At 40.8% G+C, this 24,881-nt stretch overlaps 1 protein-coding gene across 1 annotated transcript in view; it reads right to left on the bottom strand.

Moving 5' to 3' along the window:
* Nucleotides 1-24,881, bottom strand: part of thsd7ab (thrombospondin, type I, domain containing 7Ab) — a gene marked incomplete at both ends in the record, with an annotated part of 203,187 nt that overhangs the window by 83,517 nt on the left and 94,789 nt on the right. The window contains 4 exons of the mRNA XM_080471110.1: nucleotides 3,741-3,935; nucleotides 11,199-11,402; nucleotides 12,224-12,379; nucleotides 17,643-17,711. Of these exons, the coding sequence (XP_080327236.1) occupies nucleotides 3,741-3,935; nucleotides 11,199-11,402; nucleotides 12,224-12,379; nucleotides 17,643-17,711 (624 nt within the window). The remainder of the gene's footprint in view (nucleotides 1-3,740; nucleotides 3,936-11,198; nucleotides 11,403-12,223; nucleotides 12,380-17,642; nucleotides 17,712-24,881) is intronic.

The following is a 24,881-nucleotide window of genomic DNA, read 5'->3' as shown; positions in this document are numbered from 1 at the left end:
GAGCACTCTCTGGTTCAGAGTAATGGCCGACACTTAGGCCTTTCAGCGGAGATTGAGAGGCTCCGCAGGACTCGCGAGTTCTCCACACCTGTATTTCGCTGGCGGAGTTGACAGCGAGCCGGCTCCTAAACTAACAGTCGGTTCTGAATCACAGGCTGCCAGCGCAGACAAATCTGGGCCTAATGGTGACTGAGAGCGACTTCCGATCTGCTGACTGGGCCCTGCCAGCTTAACTGAGCGGCGTCGGGGTGAAACCAGTCCCCGACGCCGGCATGACACGGCGTCTTACATGAGCCGACGCTGAACGATGACCCAGAAAGAAAAACCGCTGCATGCTGGACAACAAATGACAAGCAGCTTATAGAGGGAACATGGCCGACATGATGCAATAACAAATAGAGCCGGCGCGTGTCGGGAAATTAATCAGATTCAAAATAACTGATACAATGTGTTTGTATCGGGAAGACTTTTTACATACATTTTTCACATCGTTTTTTTATTTAATAATATTTTTTGGGGGAGCAAAAGTAGACATTGTAACTCCATTAAAGGGAGACTACACCATTAGAGGATACAAGTAATAAGAAAAAAAATATAATATAAAAAAAACATCAACACTTCCCTCCTTTTCTAGTATCTCGTTCAGAAGATGAGCACAAAGAGGAAACATTTCGATGTGTAAAATGTGGTATTCTGGCTCTGTAGATTAAGCAAATCTCTAACATTATATGTTGGCAATTTTTTTGGGTCTCCCAATAGTGAATTCAACTGCTCAAGGAATTTCAATGAAACAAGAAGAAAGGGCCAGCTATATGTGACAAATCCCAATCTGCTGTAGAAAACAAAGAAAACTTAAAATGGGCAAGATTGAAAAGATACCTTAATAATAATATTACATCCATCTCAAACAGTTTGTCTCAATGTCTTCCCTTCTTTTCATTTTCTTAATATTTTTGGCATCTTGAATCCCTTATTTTCCTCCAGTTATTCAAATGTTTGCCGGCTCGCTCAGAGCGAGCGACAGCGATTGCCACTTAACATGCATCCTGACTATCATTCAAATTATAGGTGTCAAATTGTAAGAGGCACTTGGGCTTTCTCGAGTCCCTCAACAATCACTGTGGAACTAAAAGTAAGCAGTTATGCTAAATAGGTCATTAATTAAGCCTATTAATGTTTTAATTAGCACAGAATTCCATGCAAACATTGGCAGATGCATATTAATATGAACCTTGTATCTCGCGCTTTGAGTACTTCCTGTACTTTTTTTTTTTCTTCTTTTCTTCATTATTATGCAATACAGGAGCTGCAAAAGCTGCCAAGGAGCTCAACATCTAATCAGATAATCTACTCTGCAGGGGGAACTTGTGGTGAAGAGACAAAGTTTCTTTCAGGTATTGCGTGTGTGTGTGTTTGTAAAACTGTGTGACAGCACGATACACATCTTCTTTTGTGGTATTCATCTACAATCTACAGCTAGTCAGGGTTAAAGCAATGGTTTTCAAAGACTGGGACAGGGATCCTCTGCGGGATGCCGGAGAAGTTCCTCTGGCGGGGGGGGGGGGGAATCAGGGGGAGGCTTTTTCAGAGCATGATTTTATAACAATAAATGAGTGGAGGACAGAACTAGTACCACCTTTAGCCCAACACACTTTTTTTAGACTCGAAATCATTGTATCTAACCACATTACAGATATGTTAAAGTTATACACACTAAAGTCCTGCATAAAGCTCGCTGAATTACAAATCCATTGCAATAGGTTGCACTTTGTCGGCCCTGTTTACACGACAGCATTTCAAGTGAAAACACATCTTTTTTTTGTGTTTCTCGTTTCAGAAAACATTTGGGTTTACGTGACAATGTTTTGAAAATGACGTCCATTTACCCGAAAATGACAGGAAGTCTTATAAAAGATGTAGTGAGCATGCCAGCCCAGTAGTGGGAACTGTTTGTTTTTGTAATGAAACCGCACGCACGTGCGACCAGAGAACAATATAATATTAAACATTGTTGTTATTGTCCATCTACTGAGCATGTGCAGAAGAACTACTTACTATGACTGTGGTGCACATGACCAGTAGCAGTGTTTCAGAAAAGTTGTGTTCACCCCATTTCCATGAAGACGGAGACGGAGCATTTTTTAAAACTTGCATTGTCAGTAATTTCACACACTGTTGTCGTGTAAACGGACCTCCGAGGACACAATCCAAGCTTTTTCACACTGTCGTGAAAATGTGGCTTTTAGTTTGACTCCATTATGCAGGTGATTTAGCGTATATAAATTAGGTTGTTGCACGAATTTGACCACATCCACACAATAACGATCTGCTGGTGGTGGCACTTTTGTATGCTATTTTTCACGATGGAGCACTGAGCTCCATGAGCATGTTTATAGAGGAAGTTATCAAACATTTTGGAGCAGAACAGCAAATCAATCTGAATTTGGCAGCAACATCTTCACTTAAGGTTGAGCTGACTTTCGCCACTTATACAGTCAAACACTGTGCACGAATCCATTAGTGTAAACTCCTCTCAGTATGTTGCACAACCTGGGAGACATGTCCTATATTCTATATTCCCCCTGTGAGAGGTAAATAAGCTTTATATATGACATTTTTGTCTGTTTTTAGTTATGCAGTCCTTTAGTAGATCAGGCCCTCTGTGTATAGACGCAGTATATATTCAGCCGGAAAAGAGATCTGCTTTGTATTCCCAATAGTGCTCTGAACACCTGTTAAAAATACAACAGTATGATGCAAAAAAATGCAGCAATTCAACCAAAAATGACTACTTAGATTGAAAAAGGTTTGTTCGGCAGGAGATTTTGGGGTTCGAGCTCTAAGAGGAAGGATGTCTCAATGTCCCACACTTTGAAAAACACCAGCTCTAAACACAAAGATTTACCAAAAAGTTCCGGAAACTTCGGCACCCGTGAAAGACCTTTGGCAGATACAGATGTTGGACACGTTAATTTGACAGGTTGAGTGTGTACTACATCAGCTATTACTACAGCAGGACAACAGGAAACACAATCACGCTATTTCACACATGGCCAACGTAGAGCGACTGAATTACAACAGAATCAATTATGACTTCTCCCTAAAGCTGTTATGATAATTTACAGACTTTCAGCAAATGTAAACATGCCAACTATTGAATTTCTATTGGGCGTAGGACAGTTTGCTACCAGCAGACATTAATTAGGCGTTACCCTCCATCACTGTGATCCACGCCACAACCATCGCGGTCACTGTGAGGAGAACACACACACACACACACACACACACACACACACACACACACACACACACACACACACACACACACACACACACACACACACACACACACACACACACACACACACACACACACACACACACACAGAAAAGACACAAGAAGACAGTTGGAAAACATTCAGACAGACAGACGAGACAGATGGAAGCACACAGAAAATTTAAAGCAGAGAGAACAAGCCGAGAAATGATCTTGGAGGCAGATAAAAAGTGAGTGTCAGGCGAGGAGACAGACCAACAGAAATAATCACCGGGACCGATAAGCAGGCTGTTTGAGATAAGGACAAATGCACATGCAGACAAGTGTGAAATCCAGACATCCAGTGAGTGACAGCAGAGGACGACTTGAAAGGCCATGACTAAGCCAATAATCAGGCCTTATCTGCATACATTTCCATACGCAGCGGAGCCGCAGACGCCCCGGCCCGCAGGTGGAGTCTCACCTTCCCCGGCGTTGTAGGCCAGGATGGAGCGGGTCCTCATCTGTTTGCCCTCGACGGTTTTACTGGAGCACGTCTGGGAGCAGGTGGACCACACCGTCCAGTCGCTCATCACACAGTCTCTTGAGCAAGGCACCTCACAGGGAACGGGCCCCAGAGCCGGGGAGGACGAGCACAGGTTTCTGTCCACCTCCTCTCCTGAGGGAAACAGAATATACGGTGGGATCAGGGCCGGGCGGTAAGACGTGAAGACTGAAATAACTAATATCAGTTCAAGAGTGCTTTATTATACCAGGAGGGGAAGCAGCGGTTCACAGGAGATGAAGAAAACAACACCCACAATTACAAATAGTTTTCATAAAAATCTGGTCATCATTAAAACTCCGATCAAAGCGCTGGTGGAAGATGTTTCTGGCTGTCAACTGCGTCAACGGCTCAGCCAGGTACGAGTACAAAGACTGTACGAGACTGGATTTTCCTCAAGTCTATTAACAATAAATAGACTTGTAAAAGAAATCATAGCAGCATATTTTCTGTCACAGTGGAATAGCTGGATTTTGCCTCCAGAAAAGTGCCACGAGATGACTCTGTTGTTATTGGCACTATATATATAAAATGCGATTGAATTGAATTAGTATGAAGGAAAGACGCAACCTGTCCAGGGTGCACACTGCCCAGCTGAAATTGGCTTTGGCTGGCTGTAACCCTGAACGGGATGAAGCAGTATAGAAGATGGACGGTAAGATGATTGACATTGTTCTAGAAACTCCTGAGCCACGATCGCGGTTATCCAAAAGGGACATGATTACTGAAATGCTCTGCATGGAGGCTTCCACAACTATTTGCGTATAACACAAAAAGAAGAAGAGAAACTACCCAGCTTTGGAGGTCCAGGAAAACACATTCAACAAGGTACCATTGACCCTCGCATATCTGGGACTATAGTACACCGATTCTGTAGCCGTTCTGCTAAAATGTGGATGAGAATGAACTTTTTAAAAGTTTGAATTAACGCTCTTATGTATTTATGAGGTTGTATAGAGGTCATGCTCTCTGAGAGGGGACCTATTAGAATTTTCTGGATTTTCCATCACATAAATAATGCTGGTGATGGATGTTCATTAGGTGTTACAGGACTGAAATGTTCAGTTTTTTTCCTTTATATTTGTCATACTACTGAGCTCTGAACATTAATTAATCTGTTGCACTGCTGTGTATAATACAGTTGGGGTTAATTGTGTCTAAATTAAAAAAGATTTTATATAAAATTACTTAAAAGAAGGATTTAATTATTTTCGTGAAAATCAAAAGAAGGGGTTTATGTTTGAAGGTTTTTTTTTATGATGAAAATTCCAATCTAATTTTGTAGCTAAACCACCGTCTGTGTTTCCAGGTGTTTGCCAGTTTAATTCAATGTATTAAAACTTAAAGAATATGGATTTTAAACCTGCAACAGGCGGGTGAGATTATATAATATGAAAGTTCCAGTAAACTTCGCTCCTCCATCTGTGTTTTCAATCCCTCAAAAATGATGCAATCTATTAAATGAATGGCCAGAGAGCGTCATTATTCAACCTTCACTGCCATAGCATAACATATTTGATTTATTAACCTGCTGGTGTTACACAGGTGTAGTTTAAATCACATTTAGTGGATTTAGTGGATATAGTTTATCATTAAAGATTTCCTTTTAACTATAAATGATGACATATGTGTGATTTTAGCCACTTTCATACCATTTTGCAGGATATTTCATGGCATAATCGACATGTAATAGTGTAGCTATGAAGTGCATAGAACTATTCTTCTCAAATCACAGATTTTAATTAGTTCATTATGAAGGATTTAGGGGAAAAGTCTTATTGCAATGATGGATTTTTTTTTTAAATATTATATTTCTTTGTGCATTTAATAAAACCTGTAATTTCTCTGACACCAGATTTATAACACAGCTAAAAGTTTAGAAAAAGAGAAGAAACTCCAAGAGATCCATATAAGTACATCTACAGCCTGCGACAGCTTCTTTTAGTTCCGCACAACAAGCAAGCAAACAGCAATTTTCGTTAATTGCTGATGTGCTGAAAGTGAGCGTTCCAGGTCAAATCTCCTCAGTTAATGAAAATACATTTTAAGCTCCAAAGATTCATCACCACAATCACATTATCACCCTCAAACTACACACTTTGGATGGAGCAGCTAGAAAAAAAAAAAAGAAGAAAGAGCAGCTGTGTGTGATAATTGATGGCTTGATGTCAAGCAAACGGCACATTTTAAAAAGACACATGCTTGTTTTCTCCAGAGGTCTTTAAAATGACTCGGGACGCGTGTTCTCCCAACTGGCACAAGGATTAATTTGTCATTCTTTGAACGCTTAATGACGCTCAAGTAGAAAGACCAAAGGGAAATTGTAAAGATAATAAATTTATGCAAAAAACATAAATCTAATCAAGCACTTTACATTGATCCGCTATACTTGTGATTTTTTTCCTCCTATTTTAACCAGTTTGTCATAAGCCAGACAATCTGGGAGCAGCTTGGAATAGAAGCAGAAAGCTTGATGGTTTTAGAATGAAAGGACATTAAGTAATTAGCTTTATAACTCTAATACAACTTCATGTTTTAGTCAAAAACTCATGTAGCCCTGTATATGCAGGATATTAATATTTGATATTGCTTATTCAAATGCATCCTGTCATATTGGTATTTTAACTTTTATGCTATATGTTTGGAGGTATATAGCAAGAATATTCTCCAGGGATTATGAAAGTACTTCTATTCTATTCTATTCTATTCTATTCTATTCTATTCTCATAAATGTAGAGATGCAACTGCAGTTTCTATTGTAGCATCATGAGTTCTAACAAGAGCTTTATAGACAAACAGCTGCTATTTTGAAAGATTAATTAATTATATGCATTTTGTTTCTGCTACTCATATTATAGTTTTGAGCAGCGCTGTAAGCGGTATGCGTGTTTGTACTGCATGTGGTGTGTGCTTTGGGTTCCGCTTGGAGTTTTCTTCTGTAACTGAGTAAATATGTTAATTGAGGTACAGCCCGGGGACTTCATGTGAACGTCAGCCTTGGGCAATCCCTTGTATTATACCAGTGGTAACAACAGTTAGAAGTAAGATATCATGAAGATATTGATTTTATGATAACATCTAATCAATAAGGATTCAAGCCAGGATTCCTAAGGTTTAACTTGACGTGCAACCAGCAAATAAAACACAAATTACTGCAAAGTTTTGACTCAAACGTATTAAATATTGTGAACGTGAAAAGCACTGAGTTAGAGTTTTTTTCTTAATATTATTCAAACTAAAGAGCAATATACAACCTCGCGTGCAATTTTGTACCATAGATTTTCTATATGATGTGTCTCTGGCATGCAGCTGCAACCTGACAAAAGAACGTACAGCTTTTCATAAAGAAAGATCAAAATAAAATGTTGGTACAGACGTTAGACATTTGCAGTACATTCCTTCTTGCGTACCTCCCTCTCTGTATTTTCCGAAGCAACCTCACGACAGAGGAAAGGCTGACTGTGCCATGATGCAGCATTATGAATGAACTACCGGCCTGCCGCTGGTTGCGGCCGCAGCCTGTGCGCCGGAGAGATTAATGGCGGCTCCAGATCACTTGGCTCCCTCTCCGCTGCAGCTGTAGCTCTGCTTTGCTTGATGAGATTACAGCGAAGATGTGTTACTTTATAACGAATGTAACTCCAACTGATGCAGCGGTCGAGCTCACACAGAGAAGTGATGGAGCTAAACTCCCCTACTGTGCTGCCAACACATCTGTTTTACCCAAATGAAGCGGCGCAGACTGTTCCACTGGTGGTGAGTGGTTAAAATGGATCAACATGACATCAAAGAGCAATAAATAATGTGTTGAAATAATGCAACTTAATGAAACATAAGCAGTTTCATACTGAGGATCGAGTTTGACAGACATGGGAAATAACCCACACTGTTCTTAGAGCGCGTTGAAATCTAAATACTGTTTAGGGGTTTATGCGACTAATGTACAATACTGTATGGGGTTCATTCACTATGTCTGAAAGCGATTCTGTCTAAAGGCAAATTAAATCAACAGGACTTGGTCACATGTTCTGGATGATGTTTCTATCCTTATAAAATGGCTTCAACAGTTCATACGGGCTACTCGTCTAAAACTATTAACGCGACAATGTTTTCAAATGAAAACCCACTAGTGGCCTTACTTGCTAATTATTTAAAAGCACTTTGTGGTACATCTGTATGAAAAGCTCTATGTAAATAAAGTTTGATTTGATATATTATTTCCATGTTAACGGACATTGCTTTTAAAACAGTGCCGTGTAAATGTGAAACTTTTCTGTGATGAAAACGCAAAAACTTAATGGTGAAGCCGAAGTATTTAAACTCTTTAGGTGTGTCAGGTTTCATATGCTAATGACCTCGGGTCTCTATGTTAAAGGTTTATAGTGCCCAGGATGTGGCTCGTTGATATTCAACTGTGTTTTTTAAGCCATTCAAAGTGGTCAGCAGTCAAACTAGATCAGACATGGTTCAAAGGAGGCTACTTGTGCACTGCGTCCTCTTGCATGCACCCACCTGCATGTCAAATTATTATTTCTTCTGTTTTCACTGCATTTGCAAAAAAAATTAAAAATTGGATTGGATTGGATTAGTAGATATGCTGCTGTTAGTACAGATATTGCCGGATAGTAAGATAGGATATTTTCTGTGTTGTATCTCAGATTCTGATTTTGTGACTGCTCGTCTTCCCATATTTTTATTTATCTATAAAACTTGAGATTTATTTGATGCAATGCGTTTATATGTTTGATGAAGTCCTCCAGCATGTCCAAGTCCACATGGCTGGTGGGGCTCAATCACTCAGTGGTAAACGCAAGCAGACAAAACACGGAGGTGATGCTGTTTCCAGAACATCCTTCTCAGGTCGGCAGTGTCTAAAAGCACATAGACCATTAATTTGAACACTCATACTTCCACGAGAAGTCTGAGTTGATCACACTCAAAATGAAAGCTCAATTCCTTTGTGTGATCTCAGTGAGTCAGATATTTTTGGGTGGATCCTCCATTAATGGGTTTAACCAAGTTCTGCTCCAACAGTGTAATTATTTACAATATGTCACTTGTGCTTTCTATATCGGGCATGGTATTTGATAAGGACCTTTTATATGGATTATCAGTAAAATATTCATATCGACGCACTCCGGTCGTCGGCCTATCTCCATAAAAAAGTGACAGTGAACATGGAAAGCGTAAATTCACATGGGATTCCCACATTTTTTTTACACAACAGCTCATGGTTTATTAATGAGCTGCTACTATCAGACGTCAGTGGATTATATTAACCCACATATTTGTCTGCATGAAGCCGGCAGAGAGTATTCTCTTCTTTGTGAGACGCGTACACCCAGGAAAATGTAAACCTTTTCAAAGGTCTGAATTGAAATTTCAAAGCAGAAGAGACGCTTCAAAAGTCAGCGCGAGCCTGACATTGCATTAAGATGTCACTTTGACAGATATGCACTGAAGCAGTCATGACTGAGCTGAGAAGCCATGAAAATAAGAAGTGACAAGGGACCGCCGCAATTTTCAGGCTCAGATTGAGAAAACATGAATGAACAGAACACCCACTATGAGAGGAAAAACCTCCACACTCAGTATGCAGAGAAGAAACGGCTCCCTGCCTAAGTGGGCAGGCAGTCAGCATGGGGAATATCAATAGCCGGTCTCAATAACATTTGTATCGACCTTGGCCTGTTGTCTGGGACCCGGGCTGTGTGGCCTTTTTCTTTTATGACTGGTGGGGGGGCTCACTGGGAGACAAAGATACAGCCGATGTTGCGGCGGGAAAAAAAATACAAAACAACCTCTGAGGCGAAAAAGCAGAGTGCGAATCCAAACAGAACAAATCAATTTTCATCAGATGGGGGAGTGAATGTGAGCAGGAGCAAAGTCAGAAGGAGAGAGAACAGAGCGGAGTTTGAGCTACTCCTGCAGTATGGGGGGGGGGGGGGGGGGGGGGGGGGGGGGGGGGGGGGGGGGGGGGGGGGGGGGGGGGGGGGGGGGTCGTAACAGCCTCACTGCATTCCTGCTGCCGATGCATGAACTGTGATTTGTGGGAGACATTAGAAGGACAAATCAAGTTCTGCGGCGGGGAGAAACGTGAACAAAGTCACTGCACTGGATCATAAAAAAGGAGATTTACGGAGTACGTCTGGAAGTTGGTGTGTAAAACATCACCTACATTCACATGCAGAATTAATAAACATGATATTCTGTGTGATCCACAGCTCAAGTAAAGGGGGTAATCATCAATATTAAATGTATCTTGGACCATATAGTGAGTTCAAATCCAGGCTGTTCTCTGCATGTTCTCCTCTGGGTACTCCAGTTTGATCCCTTGGGTCAAGAGCGCCCCGGAGACTAATTTGAGTCTCTAAATTGCTCTTAAGTCTGAATGTGAGTGTCAGTGGTTTTTCTGTCTCTCTGCGTTTGACCTGTGGTGGACTTACAAGTTTGTACTTCCATTGTGTACTGATGTATTTTCTTCTTGCACAACATTTTGACAAAAAAATTTTTTTCTGGAAATAAACCATCCTGAATGAAACCTGATGTATCTGCTTTGGGCAGCATTATGGAGAGATTTCAGAGTCAGTTTGAAAAAAATAAAGTGTTGTATAATGATAATCACTCTTAAAAGCTGCCCTCGTTTTGCTATGCTGGTCAAATATTGGTCTAGTGGCACATGTTATGGATGGATGGATGGATGGATGGATGGATGGATGGATGGATGGATGGATGGATGGATGGATGGATGGAAGGCAATATATATCTTCCAACTAAACATTTTTCCACCACTTGGAGGTAAGACTCGGGAGGAGAGCCCCTGGTCCTGGTCCCGATATTAAAAATGTACAGTGATACAGAGGAGCAGCAAAAAGCAGGAGATCCTCCCCGACCCCGGGTCACGGAGGATTGGTTTGATTTAGCGTGTACAAGGTTTAATTGGGCATGCAGAGAGGAAAACTGTAATGAGAGACAGCGCGAGCGAGGTGGTGACACCAAATCAAGCGAGCGTTTAAGTGAGAGAAGCGAGAGAGAGGGAGGGAGAGGCTTGTGGAAGATGATGATTGGCATCAGGAGTTATTTCACGGAAACCTTTGCAGCACTGGCTGGTGGGTCAGTGGAGGAGTGAGCTGGAAAATACTTGATTTCGACCTACATGTCTTCATTACAAATGAAGCTGGGTCAAAACTGCAGAGCAGGTGCAAGAAGGAGTAAGTGGCGAGTCGGACGCCACCTCAGAGGAATAGCATGTTCAATTTCAACCAATGAATCACTTAATTCTGTGTGTGGAGCCTCTGGCGCCACCGGCAGCAGCGCCGCTTTCCATCCAGCTAAATCAGATCATCCGAGAGACGGGATTAATTTGTGCTCTCTCACCGTTGCTGTTGACACATCGGACCTGCGCAAGCTGAGTGCCGGTGCCGCACTGCTCCTCCTCATCCGGGACGCACTGATCCAGACTGACCAGCTGCCAGTCGAAGCAACTGGGCTCGTCGCACGGCACCGCCTCCACCAGGTGGGGGCAGTTCCCGGGGCCTCCGGTGGGCTCGTTGGTGATCTGCCGCCTCCTCAGTTTGAAACCTGCACGTCAGAAAAGAGTAAAGAAGCCCTGAAATGAGATCAAATCTCATCAATCATACATTTCCCTCAAACCTTTGAAGCTTTATGCTCAGCATTCGCCACAAATCAGGAAAATAATTAGTTTGACTGCTCAGTCTTACTTCCTATGTAGGTTTTCTAGAAATATAAAGTATTCTCAACAGTAGTGAATAGTGGCGCAACGATCCCACCAAAGGCACTTTTAATCCCTTGATAAAATATGAGAAAAGCTATATTTTATTACTTTTTTTTGCAAAGACAATTTTTTGATTTTTTTATTAATGTATGTATGTTTAAATTAAATGCAATAACGTAAAGCTGAATGAAGGAACAATTACATTTATAGGTAGAAAATCCTTCATCATGTGCAGGAAAAATTATTATTTTTTTGCTTGATGTTAATAAAAATCCAAATAATTCCAATTAAAATATGTAAATAGATTTCATTGAATATATTTCAATTTCCTATAAGGGGTATTCACCTTTTATCAAGGCACCATAAGGTGTTATATTTGCAACCCCACATTTTACTTTAATATATTTCTACAGTCTTAAATAAATCAAATATGATATAAAGTTACTTATTTATAATTTTAAAAAAAGAGTTGGAAAGTGTAAAACTGATGAAAATAGTATTGAACATTTCCACTTCAAAGAAAATTTAAATATGATACACAAATCTTTCACTGTCCTGCTATTACATAGATAATGTATATACATGACTGTCATCAACATATATGCATTACATTCCTACTTTAAACCCTCTCAGAATGCAGTTTGATCAATTATGCACCATCGCGTACCTTTTTTTGCGGCCTGATCGTTGCAGTTCTCAAAGGTGCAGGGCCCCCAGGCCCCCCAGGGGGAAACCTGGCAGTCGGTGGGACAGGGGATCTGGCAAAGCTGCGACCTGTTGGGGATCGGACCCCTGCACAGTTTATTCTCCACAGGACGGGACACTGCGCACACCAACGGAGAAAGAACAGAGGAAAATTAGAGGAAGAATTAAAGAAGAAGAAAAAAAAACCATGCTGGTGTAGTCAACACTATTATCCCTTTGTTTTGTTTATCGCCTCAATGTTAGAGTGTCACAATGATGAATTAGGAATGATAATCTCGTGTGAGAAAACGTGTTGTGTTTATTCCAAGTGTCATTTGGCGACGTGTTGGATTCCGCGGGGCCGTGCTGGCTCTCCGTGACGAGCCTGGTGGGTAGTGCCTGTTTCAGCCCCTGCTGGGGAACTTTAAAGTTTAAAAAAAAAAAAAAAAAAAAAAAGGAGAGATGTTATCACCATGCAAAAGGCACGGCACCATGACAACAGTGCAGAATACATTTCTCCACGAAGAAATTCATGAATATACGACGCGGATGCATTGGTGCATGCACCCTCTGCATGTACGTTGGTGTCAGTGTCATCTCAGAATGGTGAATCCATTTTTTTTATTTTCCACCCCAAAGGTACGCATGCATGTTGTTCAAATACTAAAGAGGGCAGTTTGACAAGAAGGAACCATTTCATGCAGGCTTGAGATTGAAGCTAGAGGCTTCCAAACTCATGAAAATATGGAGAAATAACAGTTCCAGCGCCTTTTTCAAGGAATCAAGTGTGAATTAAATTGTCTTCATGACATGACATATTATTATTAGTGAGCTTTACAGCTAAAGTATGTAATATTTTTCAACTAGAAGCTCACAAAAGAAAAGTACAATTGTGATGTCATTCTATTGATCACTGCATTCGTGGCATGAAAACAAGATTTTTAACTAAAGCACAAAAGCATTACTCAAACTGGACATACTGTTTCTTTAAAGGTACAATATGAAAAATGGAATAAAGCTACTAGAAGACAAATTATTGTAGTGTCCAGTCAGCCCTCTGAGGGTTTTGGCAGTTTACAAGTTATACAAGGTGAATATATATATATTTATATAACATATTGTGACTTTTAAGGTAATGTATTAACTCATAAGCTGGATATGCAATATAATATCCACATGGATCAGAGAGTAGCCTTTGTCGTTTCATCAAACTCAAAATAAGATGCATTTTTCATCACGCCAAATTATTGATTTGAAGTGGAAGGACTGCGGCACGACAGCTCCACATTTCCGGGTGTGTGGCAGCGAGCGTCCTGCTCAGTCAGCAGACGGGTTCAGGCTTCAGCCTGGAGCTGCTCGCACCGACTGACACGTCTGAACCTCTTTTCTTTCACTGCTGCACACGTACAGCGGGAACCCGCACAGCTCTGTCTGTAAATCACATTTTATCCTCCACCGCACATCCACAACTGCCGGAGTCATACACAGCTGAGGGGACACAATTATATCAACTTTTCTTCAAAAATAAAGCAAGAACCCATTCAGACTCTGTTTTACTTGACTGGCTACCTGCAGATTGGAGGATTAATGGAGATTTTAACTTTTAATGGGAGGATGGGAGTACAACCCGAGTATACCTTCCAGAATATTTCACTCGATATGACCCCAGATTTATCCTGAGGTCTTATGGAAGGTCACTGTTAATGATTTCTTCAACTAGATTCTAAATCAAGGGCGGTGAGACCTTCACTGTTTCTGCAGGAAATCTTCCTATCAGTTCATCTTCTAAATCTATTAGAAGAACCACGCTTAATAATCAACTGCACCATTCTAGATATGTCTCATTCTTCTTTGGAACTCCGTTTTAACAGCTGATGGATCAAGGAGGAACCTTGTTGAGTTTGTTGTTGGTGCTGAATAGATTGTTGATGTTGTAAATCCTGTTGGTTGTCATTATTATTCTTATTTCTATCATTAAGTTATTATTATTGCGGTTGTTGTCGTGTTGTTTGTACTTTCATTGTCTTGAAGTTGTTGTTCTTACAGTTACGTTGCTAATATCACTGACGTTGACGCTGTTGTCTAGTTCTTGTTAATGTTGTTGTTGATGGTGGTTGTTGATGCTGTTGATTTTTGTTGTCGTCGTCAGTGCTGTTACCTGTTTTGCTCAATGCTCTTGATTGCTGTTGGTTCTGATGTTATCAATGCTGTTGTTTAGTGTTGTTTTTGTGAATTCTGTTGATTATAGCTGTTATTGATGCAGTTGATTATTGATGTTGTTTTCATGAATGTTGTTGATTGTTGGTGTCATGAATGTTGATTGTTTTTTGCATCTATGTTGTCATAATTTCTTCCTGTTGTCATGAATTCTATTGATTGTTGTTGTCATTAATGTTGTCGATTGTTGTCATGACTGCTGCTGTTGATCATTGTTATTGAAAAATTGAGGTAGTTTAACATTCAAAACAGGAGCTGTTGGATTTGTAATAGAGTTTTAATCAAATGATTGGTGTGGAAGTTAAACTCATAAACATGCAGCTCATAATTGGAGAGCTTCAACAGAAAATGTTGTCATGTGTGACTTTTTTAATGGCTGGAATTGAAATGAAAACTTCCTGAATGAGAGTCTGTGGTCAACTGGTGACACCACAGAGCTCCATCAGCACCTGTCAGAGGCACCAACCTTTTTTCACTTTAATCTGAAGCTGCTGAAGAAGAACCAAACATTGACTCGGTGCCATCTGCTGTGGACCGTAGAGTTGTTGTTTTTTTTAACTCTTTAAGGAAATCAGAGTTCTTGAAAGCTGAGTTAGAAACATCAGGGTTGGTGATCTCAACATGAACGCCTTGAATGATAAGCTCTTATATAACAGATATTTATATATTCGTAACGAGAAAAAAACAAAAAAAACCTTCACACATGTTCAACCTCGGGGCTCCGTTTTCTGTATTCCAACTGTTCCTACAAGACTTCAGAGAGCTTAAAGTCTGGAGAAGTGAACCATAATTCCCTCAGAACGGTACAGGAGAGGGAAAGTGCGGCTTTTGAAATGCAAAACGTTTAATTCCTCTTACAAACACACTGGGAGTCAAATAGTGAGTTTGCTGAGCCCCTCTTAATCCACATCTTATTGGAGGAACTACACTGACTCCAATCTTTAAACATCAATCCCTGCGTGAATACAAACATGAGGACCAACAGTGCGGAGAACAAGAAAGGTTTCTGTTTTCTGTATCTCTCAGTCGGCTTCAGTCTCCTCACCGATGCACTGTACTTTTCTGTTGTGTAAAAGTGACAATGGAGGGGGAAAAAACTCCCCGTGAGAGCCTGTAGCTGTGATAAACACCCCTTTCTGTCCATAGTTGGTTTGTGGGGGGAGACAGTTTCTCATTTCTGCCCAGCTTTACACAATGTCGAAAGAGAACAGTCTTAAATGATTGCTGTCCAATGAAAAACTCCAAAATGTCAAGTTAAAAGATTCATTTTTAACACTAGTGTGCTTTCCAGATCGTGAGTGCATGTTATGAACCTACATGTCAATCTGATTTTTAATGTGAACAGGACATTCTGATCTCTCAATCAGAACCAAATTTTTGCAGATTAATAAAAAAAGAAATTACCATGTTAACTAACACCCACTGAGCCTGAAAATGTAATTTTAATGTAGCATGAAGCTGCTGTCATGTAGACGTGTTTAATGTGTTTACATGCGAAATGCACACATACAGCATCAAAAATATGGTTCACATATGTGTAACACCGGCTCTCCAGAGGCTCCAATCCAGCCCAAATTTCAAGGAAGAAAATGACTTTATTTCTCAGTTACATTTTCTTTTTGTTTGTATTTTCAATTGTGATCCAACTGTTCTTGGGCCCGTGGACGTGACAACTTTTTTAAGCGAAAACAGAACATTTTTGATGTGCTTTGAGTGTCCGTTCACACGAGTAACTGAAAAGACAACTTTTTTAAAAACGGCTTCCAAGGTGGAAAGTTTTGAAAATGCTCTGACTCTGTCGTCGCTTACATAGGGGGAAACAATATTTCCGAAAATGGCTCAGCTCTGTGTAGAATAAGGAAAATGCAACTTTTCTGAAAGGCTGCTCCTACTACTGCGCACTGTGGTCATAGTAAATAGTTCTGCAAATGCTTGAGTAGGTGGGCAATAACAACAATATCAGCCTCCAGAGCGTCATGACTCCTTGTTCATTTTCTTCTGGGACTTGGTGGTTTTATATTAGAGAGTCACCCGTAACAACAATCCAACTTGGTTATTAGTCTAAATATTCTTGCCATTGTTAATGTTTATATCGTATTGTTCTTTGCGTACATGTGCCTGTGTGGTTTCATTACAAAAGCAGTCAACAGCACCCACTAGTGGCTCTACATGAAAACGACATTGCTTGCAGCATTTCTGCCGTTTCTGTAGAAACGGACAATGGTTATAAAACGGAAACACGAAAGTTTCTGCAACAAAAACTATGCATTTTCACTTTAAATGTGTTGCATAAACAGGGTCTAAGCTATATGTAAAACAGTGAATAACAGCAGTGGAGCTTATTGGTAGTGAGGTAGCAACGAATCCATACAGTGATGGTGAGTTTGTGAAAACACGCTGAAAGGCTGCAGGAATCACAATGTTGTTTAATCAGTCTGAAAAAAGAAAACAGTGTGATAAATATAACTTCTGATCCTTGAGCAGCTTTGAAAATTAAACAAAAAAAACAACCCAAATAAAAATACAAATGAGTAGTGGCAGGTTTGGATGTCAAAGAAAAATTAAGAAAAAGCAAATCGATGACATGTTTTTCAACTAATCAACTAATAGATTTGCTTTCATAATGGACTTCTTTCATCTATAACAGAAGAAAACATTTGGAGTGATTTAGACAAACTGCACACGCTGAGTAACAAGCTTGTAACTTCTTCTATAATTGATCACAGTTCAACTTTACATTCAAATAAAGCAGAAAAAGCAACGATCCCCTTATTTTTCTTTATTAACAAGTGTCGGGTTTGTTTTAAGGGTGAAAGGAGAAAAATGGAGAGAAAGGCAATGGGAAAGTAAGGAACAGAGAGAGGAGAAAAGGGAGGGGAAAGAGAGATGGCATGAAGAAAAGGGGAAACAAAACAGGAGAAGGAGAAGAGAGTATAAAAGATGAAGAAGAAACCAAAAAAAAAGAAATATGGAAGTCAGAGAAGCAGGAAACAGGAAACAGGAAGCCAAAGTCAGGAAGTGGAATAGGAGGAAGAATATAGAGGCAAGTTAGCTGAAAACACAGCAAATGAGGAGGCGAAGAACGAGAGAATATGAGGAAGGAGAAAAGAAGAGCAGAGAGAGAGGGGAAAGAAACTGGGAGGAGAGTTCGGGGCTCCGTTATCAGGGTGACTAAAAACACCTACCTGTAATCTGGAAGGTGATGGAGAGGAGAGGAGGGACACTAGGCTTCTGCTGTCTTTGGGTCTGACCCGCTGCAATTACAGGGGAGATAGCGCTATTAGCTACGCACACACCGGGGACGAGGAGGAACTATCTGACAAACACACAGAGCTGGAGGGGAACGGCACGCTGGAGACCCAACGCTACGACGGCGGGGTGAGGAAGAGGAGGAGGAGGAGGAGGCGAAGAGGCCGCAGAGAACACTGCCTCATACACCTCAAGATCTTCATAATTAAATGCAAATCAGCACCACCAAATTCTCAGCAAGGAAAGTAGCTCTCTGAAATGTATTGCTGTAACTACCAATTTAGCATACTTATCCATGTGGAAATAGAACAGATGAGGGAAATAATGTTAAGGGAGAGAAATAAAAAAATTAAGTGAAAAGGACAACATAAGTTCAGAAATAGTGACAGCGTCTCAATCGGAATGCTGCAGGCTCGATTCCCCAGCTCACTATGTCCACATGTCAAAGTTTCCTTGAGCAAAACTCCAACTTCCTTCTAACTGATGGACTGAGCGCCTTGCATGGCAGCTGCCTCCATTGATGTGTGAATGGGTGAATGTGATTAACAGTGTAAAGCGCTTTGGGAGCTGCTCAAGCGTTGGAAAAGCATTTCGTAGGGTGAAGTCCATTTACCATTCATTCGCAGTGTGGACACATCTGGGAGGGACTGTTGAATAAAGACCAGTGTTGCCTGGTGCGAGAAATTATTGTCAAATAAATAACAGAAAATACAGAAAATATCTCATAATCAAGAAATAAAAGCTCCGGTGATTATTTTTTTTTTAGGCTTTACACAATCTGGAAACACACTCCATGTTCATGAAGGCAGATCCACTAAATGCATAGTTTAAGGTGCCATTACATCAAGTTAAGGAATTTAAAGAAACCTGGATTCAAATCATTTTCACTTAAGTGCAGCAGATTTCTCTTGGTTCTTTGCCTCGATTTAACTTCTTTGTGTTCGTGACAGCTCGGTGATTAAGCTGAAAATAACATCCGCTGTGACGGCGCGTACCATTCAGACGCTTTAAGCACAAAAACGAGCAGTTTGGCACTCGGCTTTGAGATCCAGAGTGAAAGTAAAAGTACTCAAGCTCTTCACTCAAGTAGAACTACAGACACAATTTAATGCAAGCAAGTGTAAAACTTACAATTAAAAGTCTTTACTCGGGTAAGAACATAAACTAAGAAAGTACAGGTTCTGAAACCTAAAATTTAATTTTCAGTCACGACAGCTATTATTTTCAGGGGTAATTTTCTTTTATTTCTGTACTCAAATACATTTACTTCAACTTTACGCAATTATTTGAGCTTTTATATTTACTCCCTACATTTGAACACAGATATCTCCTATTTATATTCTTCCAACCTCGGTGCTATGAATAATCCTTCTTTGGTTTTGGCAGCTGATGAAGATGATTGTTTTCTTGTTCATTGTCACAAAGTTGGCTTTAAAGGTACAATATACAGTGTTGTTAGTCAAAACAAACTATCATCATAATAAAGCAGAGAATTCTACCAAAATTACCAGCTAGCTACTTTTTGATCAGACATGTAATACTGTTTAGCACCACAAGGTGGTGTAGTGAGTCATGTTTTTTTATTTTTTTGCGTTCAGTCCAAGAACAGAAGAATCAGTAGCAGATTTTAAAACAAGCGAGATCGATTTGACGAGAGATGAAGCATTAGACATTAACGCATTTCTGTAACTTTAAAGAATAGTGCCTCATTACTGCCACCGAGTGCACAAAAGTGATACAGCTATAAAAAACAAAATCACATACTGTACCTTAAAGGTAACAGTGCATTTAAACAAGGTTAGATTATACTTATTCAACATCAAAAGAATTTTGATTGTAATCGTTTCCATGGGAGAGAAAAATAGTTTTCGTCGTTCTTTGCTCTGATTTCGTTTCTTTGCGTTTCTTTGTGTTGGTGACAGCTCGCTGATTAGGCTGAATATAACCATCAGCTCTGACTGTGCAAAGCACTTACACACTTCTCAAGCATTTAAAGGGATCAGTTCTTTAGTTTTTTTAACACCACTTTCACGCAATGCGTTGATATTACTTACAATGCGTGTGAGTTAAACACATTTTTTTCAGTCTTATCCAGCTGCCCGACACAAGTTTGTTTATATTGTACAAAAGAAGCAGGAGCAGTAAATCAACTGTTTGTATTTTTAGCACAAATCCACCTGCAGTTACGTCTAACTGAGAGACAACCAGATGCGGTGACTGTGCCCAGCTTTCCACAGTCTTGTCATCACCGCAGGGTTGCCAAGGCTTTGACACCAGCATGCCTGTATATAGACCAAACCCCCCAAAACCTGCCGTTTGATACGATCGCTGCAGGTTGCCGACTGCATCTGCCAACACGCGCTCTACCTGGAGATGCTGCACAGTAGTGCTCTCTCCCTGGATAAACTGCCGTTCATCATGTTTTATTTTTTCCTGTTTTTTTTATTTTTTATTTATCTGAGGTGGAACTAAATGCACAATCCTCATCCCCTTGGACTTGGAAATAAATTTCTTCAGTATGAAGCTGAGTGGTAAAATAGCAAATCTTGACTTTATACTTCGGTTTATTTGCAGGTCAAATAAAAAATAAAAGAAAACATGTAAAAAATGACAGCTAAGAAGATGTTGGTAGGTCTATTTCTGAACTTTGGGAAATGGTCTTGTTTCTAACACTTGATCAGATACATGAGCTCAACGTTTTTAATGTTCTAATAGAAAAAAAAAAAGTATACATTTTCAAAATGCAGACCGTCTCCTTTATCAGACGATCTATAACAAAACAGTGATCAAACTTTGAGGTATCTCTACTTGTATTATCTGTACTTTCTCCTCCTAATATTCTTCAAAATGGCCTTTTCCTAGTCTTAACCTCAATAAGTATGATTCAGAGTTAAAGAGAAAGGATTAATGATGATAACAGTCATCAATACTGAAGCTGCAGCATGTGACAAAAAATAGCCAACATTTTTGAATGACTTTGCTGAATACTAAATTAATCCCCAAATAGGACTTTAAAATGGACTTCATGGTGTTTGAAGTCCAGCCAGGTGACGACTAATACTTTTTTCAAGAAAATAATTACTGACCATAAACACCAACAGTATGGCAATAACAATAGTTATGTGTTTGCACAAGTGTTTACACGTATATAGATATGACATCGCACCACCTAAATAAAGCCCTGAGATGCCGTAACAAAGGCGTTATGTGTCAATAATGTTAAGTTAATTTAACCATCTCAGGGTTGCCTGCACTGACCTGATCCGGATGGCTGGAGCTGAAGGCAGATTACACTCCGAACAGGGCAAACACACACTCAAATTCACACTTATGGACTTTTTAAATGCACCAATTACAATACATAGAGGAAAAACAAGCAAACACCAATCCTCAAGATGTTTAAGTGGCCATTTAAATAAAGAAAATAAGTACTTTTGTCACATTTGCTGGGAGTAAAAATAGACATGCATTTCCAGTATGACTTCAACACTGAATATCAACTGACTCATCGGACATGTAAGAGTTCGAGAGGAGAAATGAGGATAGAGGGAAAGAAAAGAAGGAGAGGGAAACCACTGGGATGGATAACAGGGTGAGGATTTATGGTCGGAGAGAAAGCAAGGGCAACACAGGAGGAAGAGGAGGGGGAATTAAGTGGAGAGAAAACAAGGACGGTGAAGAGAGGGAAGGTAGAAGAGAAGAAGGGTAAGACGAGGGTCAAGTCAAGGAGAACAAAGTAGAAAAAAAAAAAAAAGAACAAGAAGAACTTGACACTTTTTCCAAATCTGAAAAAGAACTTGTAAGTTAATCTGTTTTGGGGGAAAGATGGCAGGGAATAGAGCCTCACAGATCTCTCTGGTCAAGCACTGCGGAGAAAAAAAAGTTGAGGAAATGGAGAATGACGTTAGTTGAGCTGTGATAGCGATCCGGGGTCAAATTGAAGATTAAGGTTCAGATTTAGGAGGGGGGTAAGCTGATTTCAGATCTGGGCCTGAGGGCGTCCTCTACCATTTTTGTGCAGTGATATTTATGCATGTTGCGGGAAGGAGGAGGAGGTGTGTGTGTGTGTGGGGAGGGGGGATAAAGAGTGCAGGTTGCAGGAAAACTTCACTGAACCACTGTCTGCCTCTCCGTCTCTGTGGTGTGCTTCAAGATTACCCCCCCAACGGAGGGGGGCCGAGTCCTGCTGCAGACAGATAAGAACTTTGTGTGTGTCTGCATGAGAGTCTGTGCAAACACTCACACACACACACACACACACACACACACACACACACACACACACACACACACACACACACACACACACACACACACACACACACACACACACACACACACACACACACACACACACACACACACACACACACACACACACACACACACACACACACACACTTTTCTACCCAGGGATCCAGCCTGAACATGCTCGTATGAATGAATCTTTAACTGTATCTTAGGAGGACTTATAGGCACCTCGGCCATGTGTGCAGCATGCTCAGAGCCCTATAGACCCTATAGTGCATCATATCGAGCCAAGAAGCACAGACGGGTGTGTGTGTGTGTGTGTGTGTGTGTGTGTGTGTGTGTGTGTGTGTGTGTGTGTGTGTGTGTGTGTGTGTGTGTCATCCCATAACTTATACATTACCATCTTACATCATGCATTATGCTCTGGCTGAGCAGTGTCTGTCGATGGGTTTATTCTTGGCTACCAGACTCATTATTCTTTAATTAGAGCCAGTGCAAAGAGAACCAAATCGATTCGACCTCGGAAGAACAACGCTGAAACACGGATAACGCTACGCCGGCTCATCCCTCATCCGGCATCTCACAAGATCGTTTCAGACTAATATCAGAAGCGTGCAGACGAACAGTCTGGCAGCAGCAGAGCCCTCCCTGAATAAGCTGCCGTCCGTCAGCGGACCGGGAGAACGTGAGCAGTTCATTAAAGCTCTCCAGCTGTAGGTCTGAACACCTGGAGTGGGTCGCATCAACTACTCTGTAATCTGTTCCTAAATTACTCAATCCTTCGTTCTTAGTGGGCGCCATCAGGCTGCACTAATGCTTCAGGCAGGAGTAACGTGTAAATTGGAAACATCTGCATCAGCGACTAATCACGAGGAGTTAGATGAGGCGACTGGTGGTATACTGAAACAACCCTTTATGAAAGGTCCCATTTTATAAAGTTTCTCAACAATTTCATATAATAATAATGAGGTCCAACAACACTGTATTCAAAGTGTATTTCCTCCAAACAAGATTTGGTTCTGAATTTCATCCCAACTGTGTGTCCACTCCAACTCCAGGCCTCACACGGGGAGAAGAGCTTCTCGGTGTTTCAGTTTAAGTGGTTTCCCTGTTAACTGGTGACTCTTCAATGTCCCTAGCTGCTGTTAATAACAGGTGGTAAAAACTCGACAGAAATCCGTAGTCGTCCTGACGAATGCCGTTTCACAGCATTTACAATGAAGTGTCAAAGTAGAAGTTGGGCAGCATTTAACATGGAAACCAGTTAATCCGAAACACCGGTACAATGCACTAACGTCTACGGTGGATTTATAGCTATGACTTGCTGTCGTTCAGCCATGCCAGTGTGAACCAGAATGTGACCCAGAAGGAGCGGCTCCTATAGATGGCAAGTTAAAAATATTGTGTGTCTGTATACGTTACTTAGTTTGGTTGTATGGTGTTGTTACAGTTACTACCTATATTAATGTCATTTTGGTGTGATTGGCTGAACTGTCGGCACTGGTCTGGTCATCGGTTAGTTGGAGGAAGATGCTCTAAAATCTGCATGGAGGGCTTCTTCAAAGAAAACCGATTATATTTAATTTACAATGTATTTATGAAGTCAAACGTCACCGCTCTGATTTTTGAATGTGTTCTGACTGCAACTTTACATGACTGTAGGCTTGTGTTATGTGTTTTAACGTGTCAATGAACAGTGAGAATGCGATGACAACTTGTGGACAGCTCTTAAAAACTTAAGTTAATGCAACTATTTTAAGAGAGAGTCTCCGCAGCTCTTCCACTGAAAACTCAACTACTTTACAACAGTGAGTCACATTTGTTTTGTTTTTGAATAAGACTGAAAAGTAAGTGTGTTTCTCCTCCTGGTGGCGCGAGAGGAGCAGCTCCCTGCATGCGACTCCAAGCTGCAGCTGGACGTCTCACCTCGTCTTAGACTTTTGTCACTTTCGCTCACGTGATTAACTGGGTCGGGCTCCAAAAGCTTAGGCTCACCTAATGCCTTTAACACCCTTTTCAAGAGGACAGCATTGACTCTAAGCTGGCCTGACAAGTGTCACCGATTGAGGCTTTTGCACTTGCGGCCACATACAAGTCACAGCAGGACACACGGACCCGCAAAATCCCGCCGGGGCGTAGTTTCAATAAAAGAGAAAATCATCTCGGTGTTTAGATGACAAACTGACAGCAGAGGCTCGGTGGGACGGCTGATGACAAGAATAAATACGCGAGTGGCTTTTAATGCAACTGGAATTCTGAGTGTCGTCATATATTTGGAGGTGAAATGAGTCAAAGCGTCGACTCACGCTTGTTGGATTTGATGAACAATTATCTGCTGCCAATCCACCGTAGGTCTGGCGCGCCGTGTGGGGAATTCATAAGATGCGGGAGTGTCGCGGCACGGCGCTTGATCAAATTTACTTGAGCTACACTTGAGAGTTTAACTGATTTGTTTCAAGGCGGTTCTGTAAGCCGTGGCAATATTTGATGTACGCGGCTGCGGTGTTGACTTTCATATCAGTGTGGAACAAAGACCATCGGCGGCCTCCAGAGATCAATATAAAAATAAAACGTCTTTTACAAGGAGTGCGCTCTCTTGACAAGTTATTCATATAAACACGGATGAGTGCGTGGAAATAAAGACACAACACCTCAAACAACTTTGAAAGACTTTGCTCTTGATTACCAGTCTTGTAAATAAAGGTTAAACAAAGCAACACGTAGTTACTGAAACGGTTTTGGAGCTGCTGCCTCTCACTGCCAATGTCATCCTGCCTTCATAGTAACTGATGGATTCATGTCAAACACATTTTAGTTCAGAGGCCACGGACAGGTAAAATAGTGCCATGATAACCTTTGAATTTCGAGTATACGTGTTTAAAACGTCTATATTTTAACAAAAAACAATTCGTGAAAATAATGGC

Source organism: Lipophrys pholis (genome assembly GCF_963383615.2).
Source record: "Lipophrys pholis genome assembly, chromosome: 9".
Lineage (NCBI taxonomy): Eukaryota > Metazoa > Chordata > Actinopteri > Blenniiformes > Blenniidae > Lipophrys > Lipophrys pholis.
The sequence above is the reverse complement of the archived record's forward strand: the minus strand, read 5'-3'. Positions and strand labels throughout refer to the sequence as shown.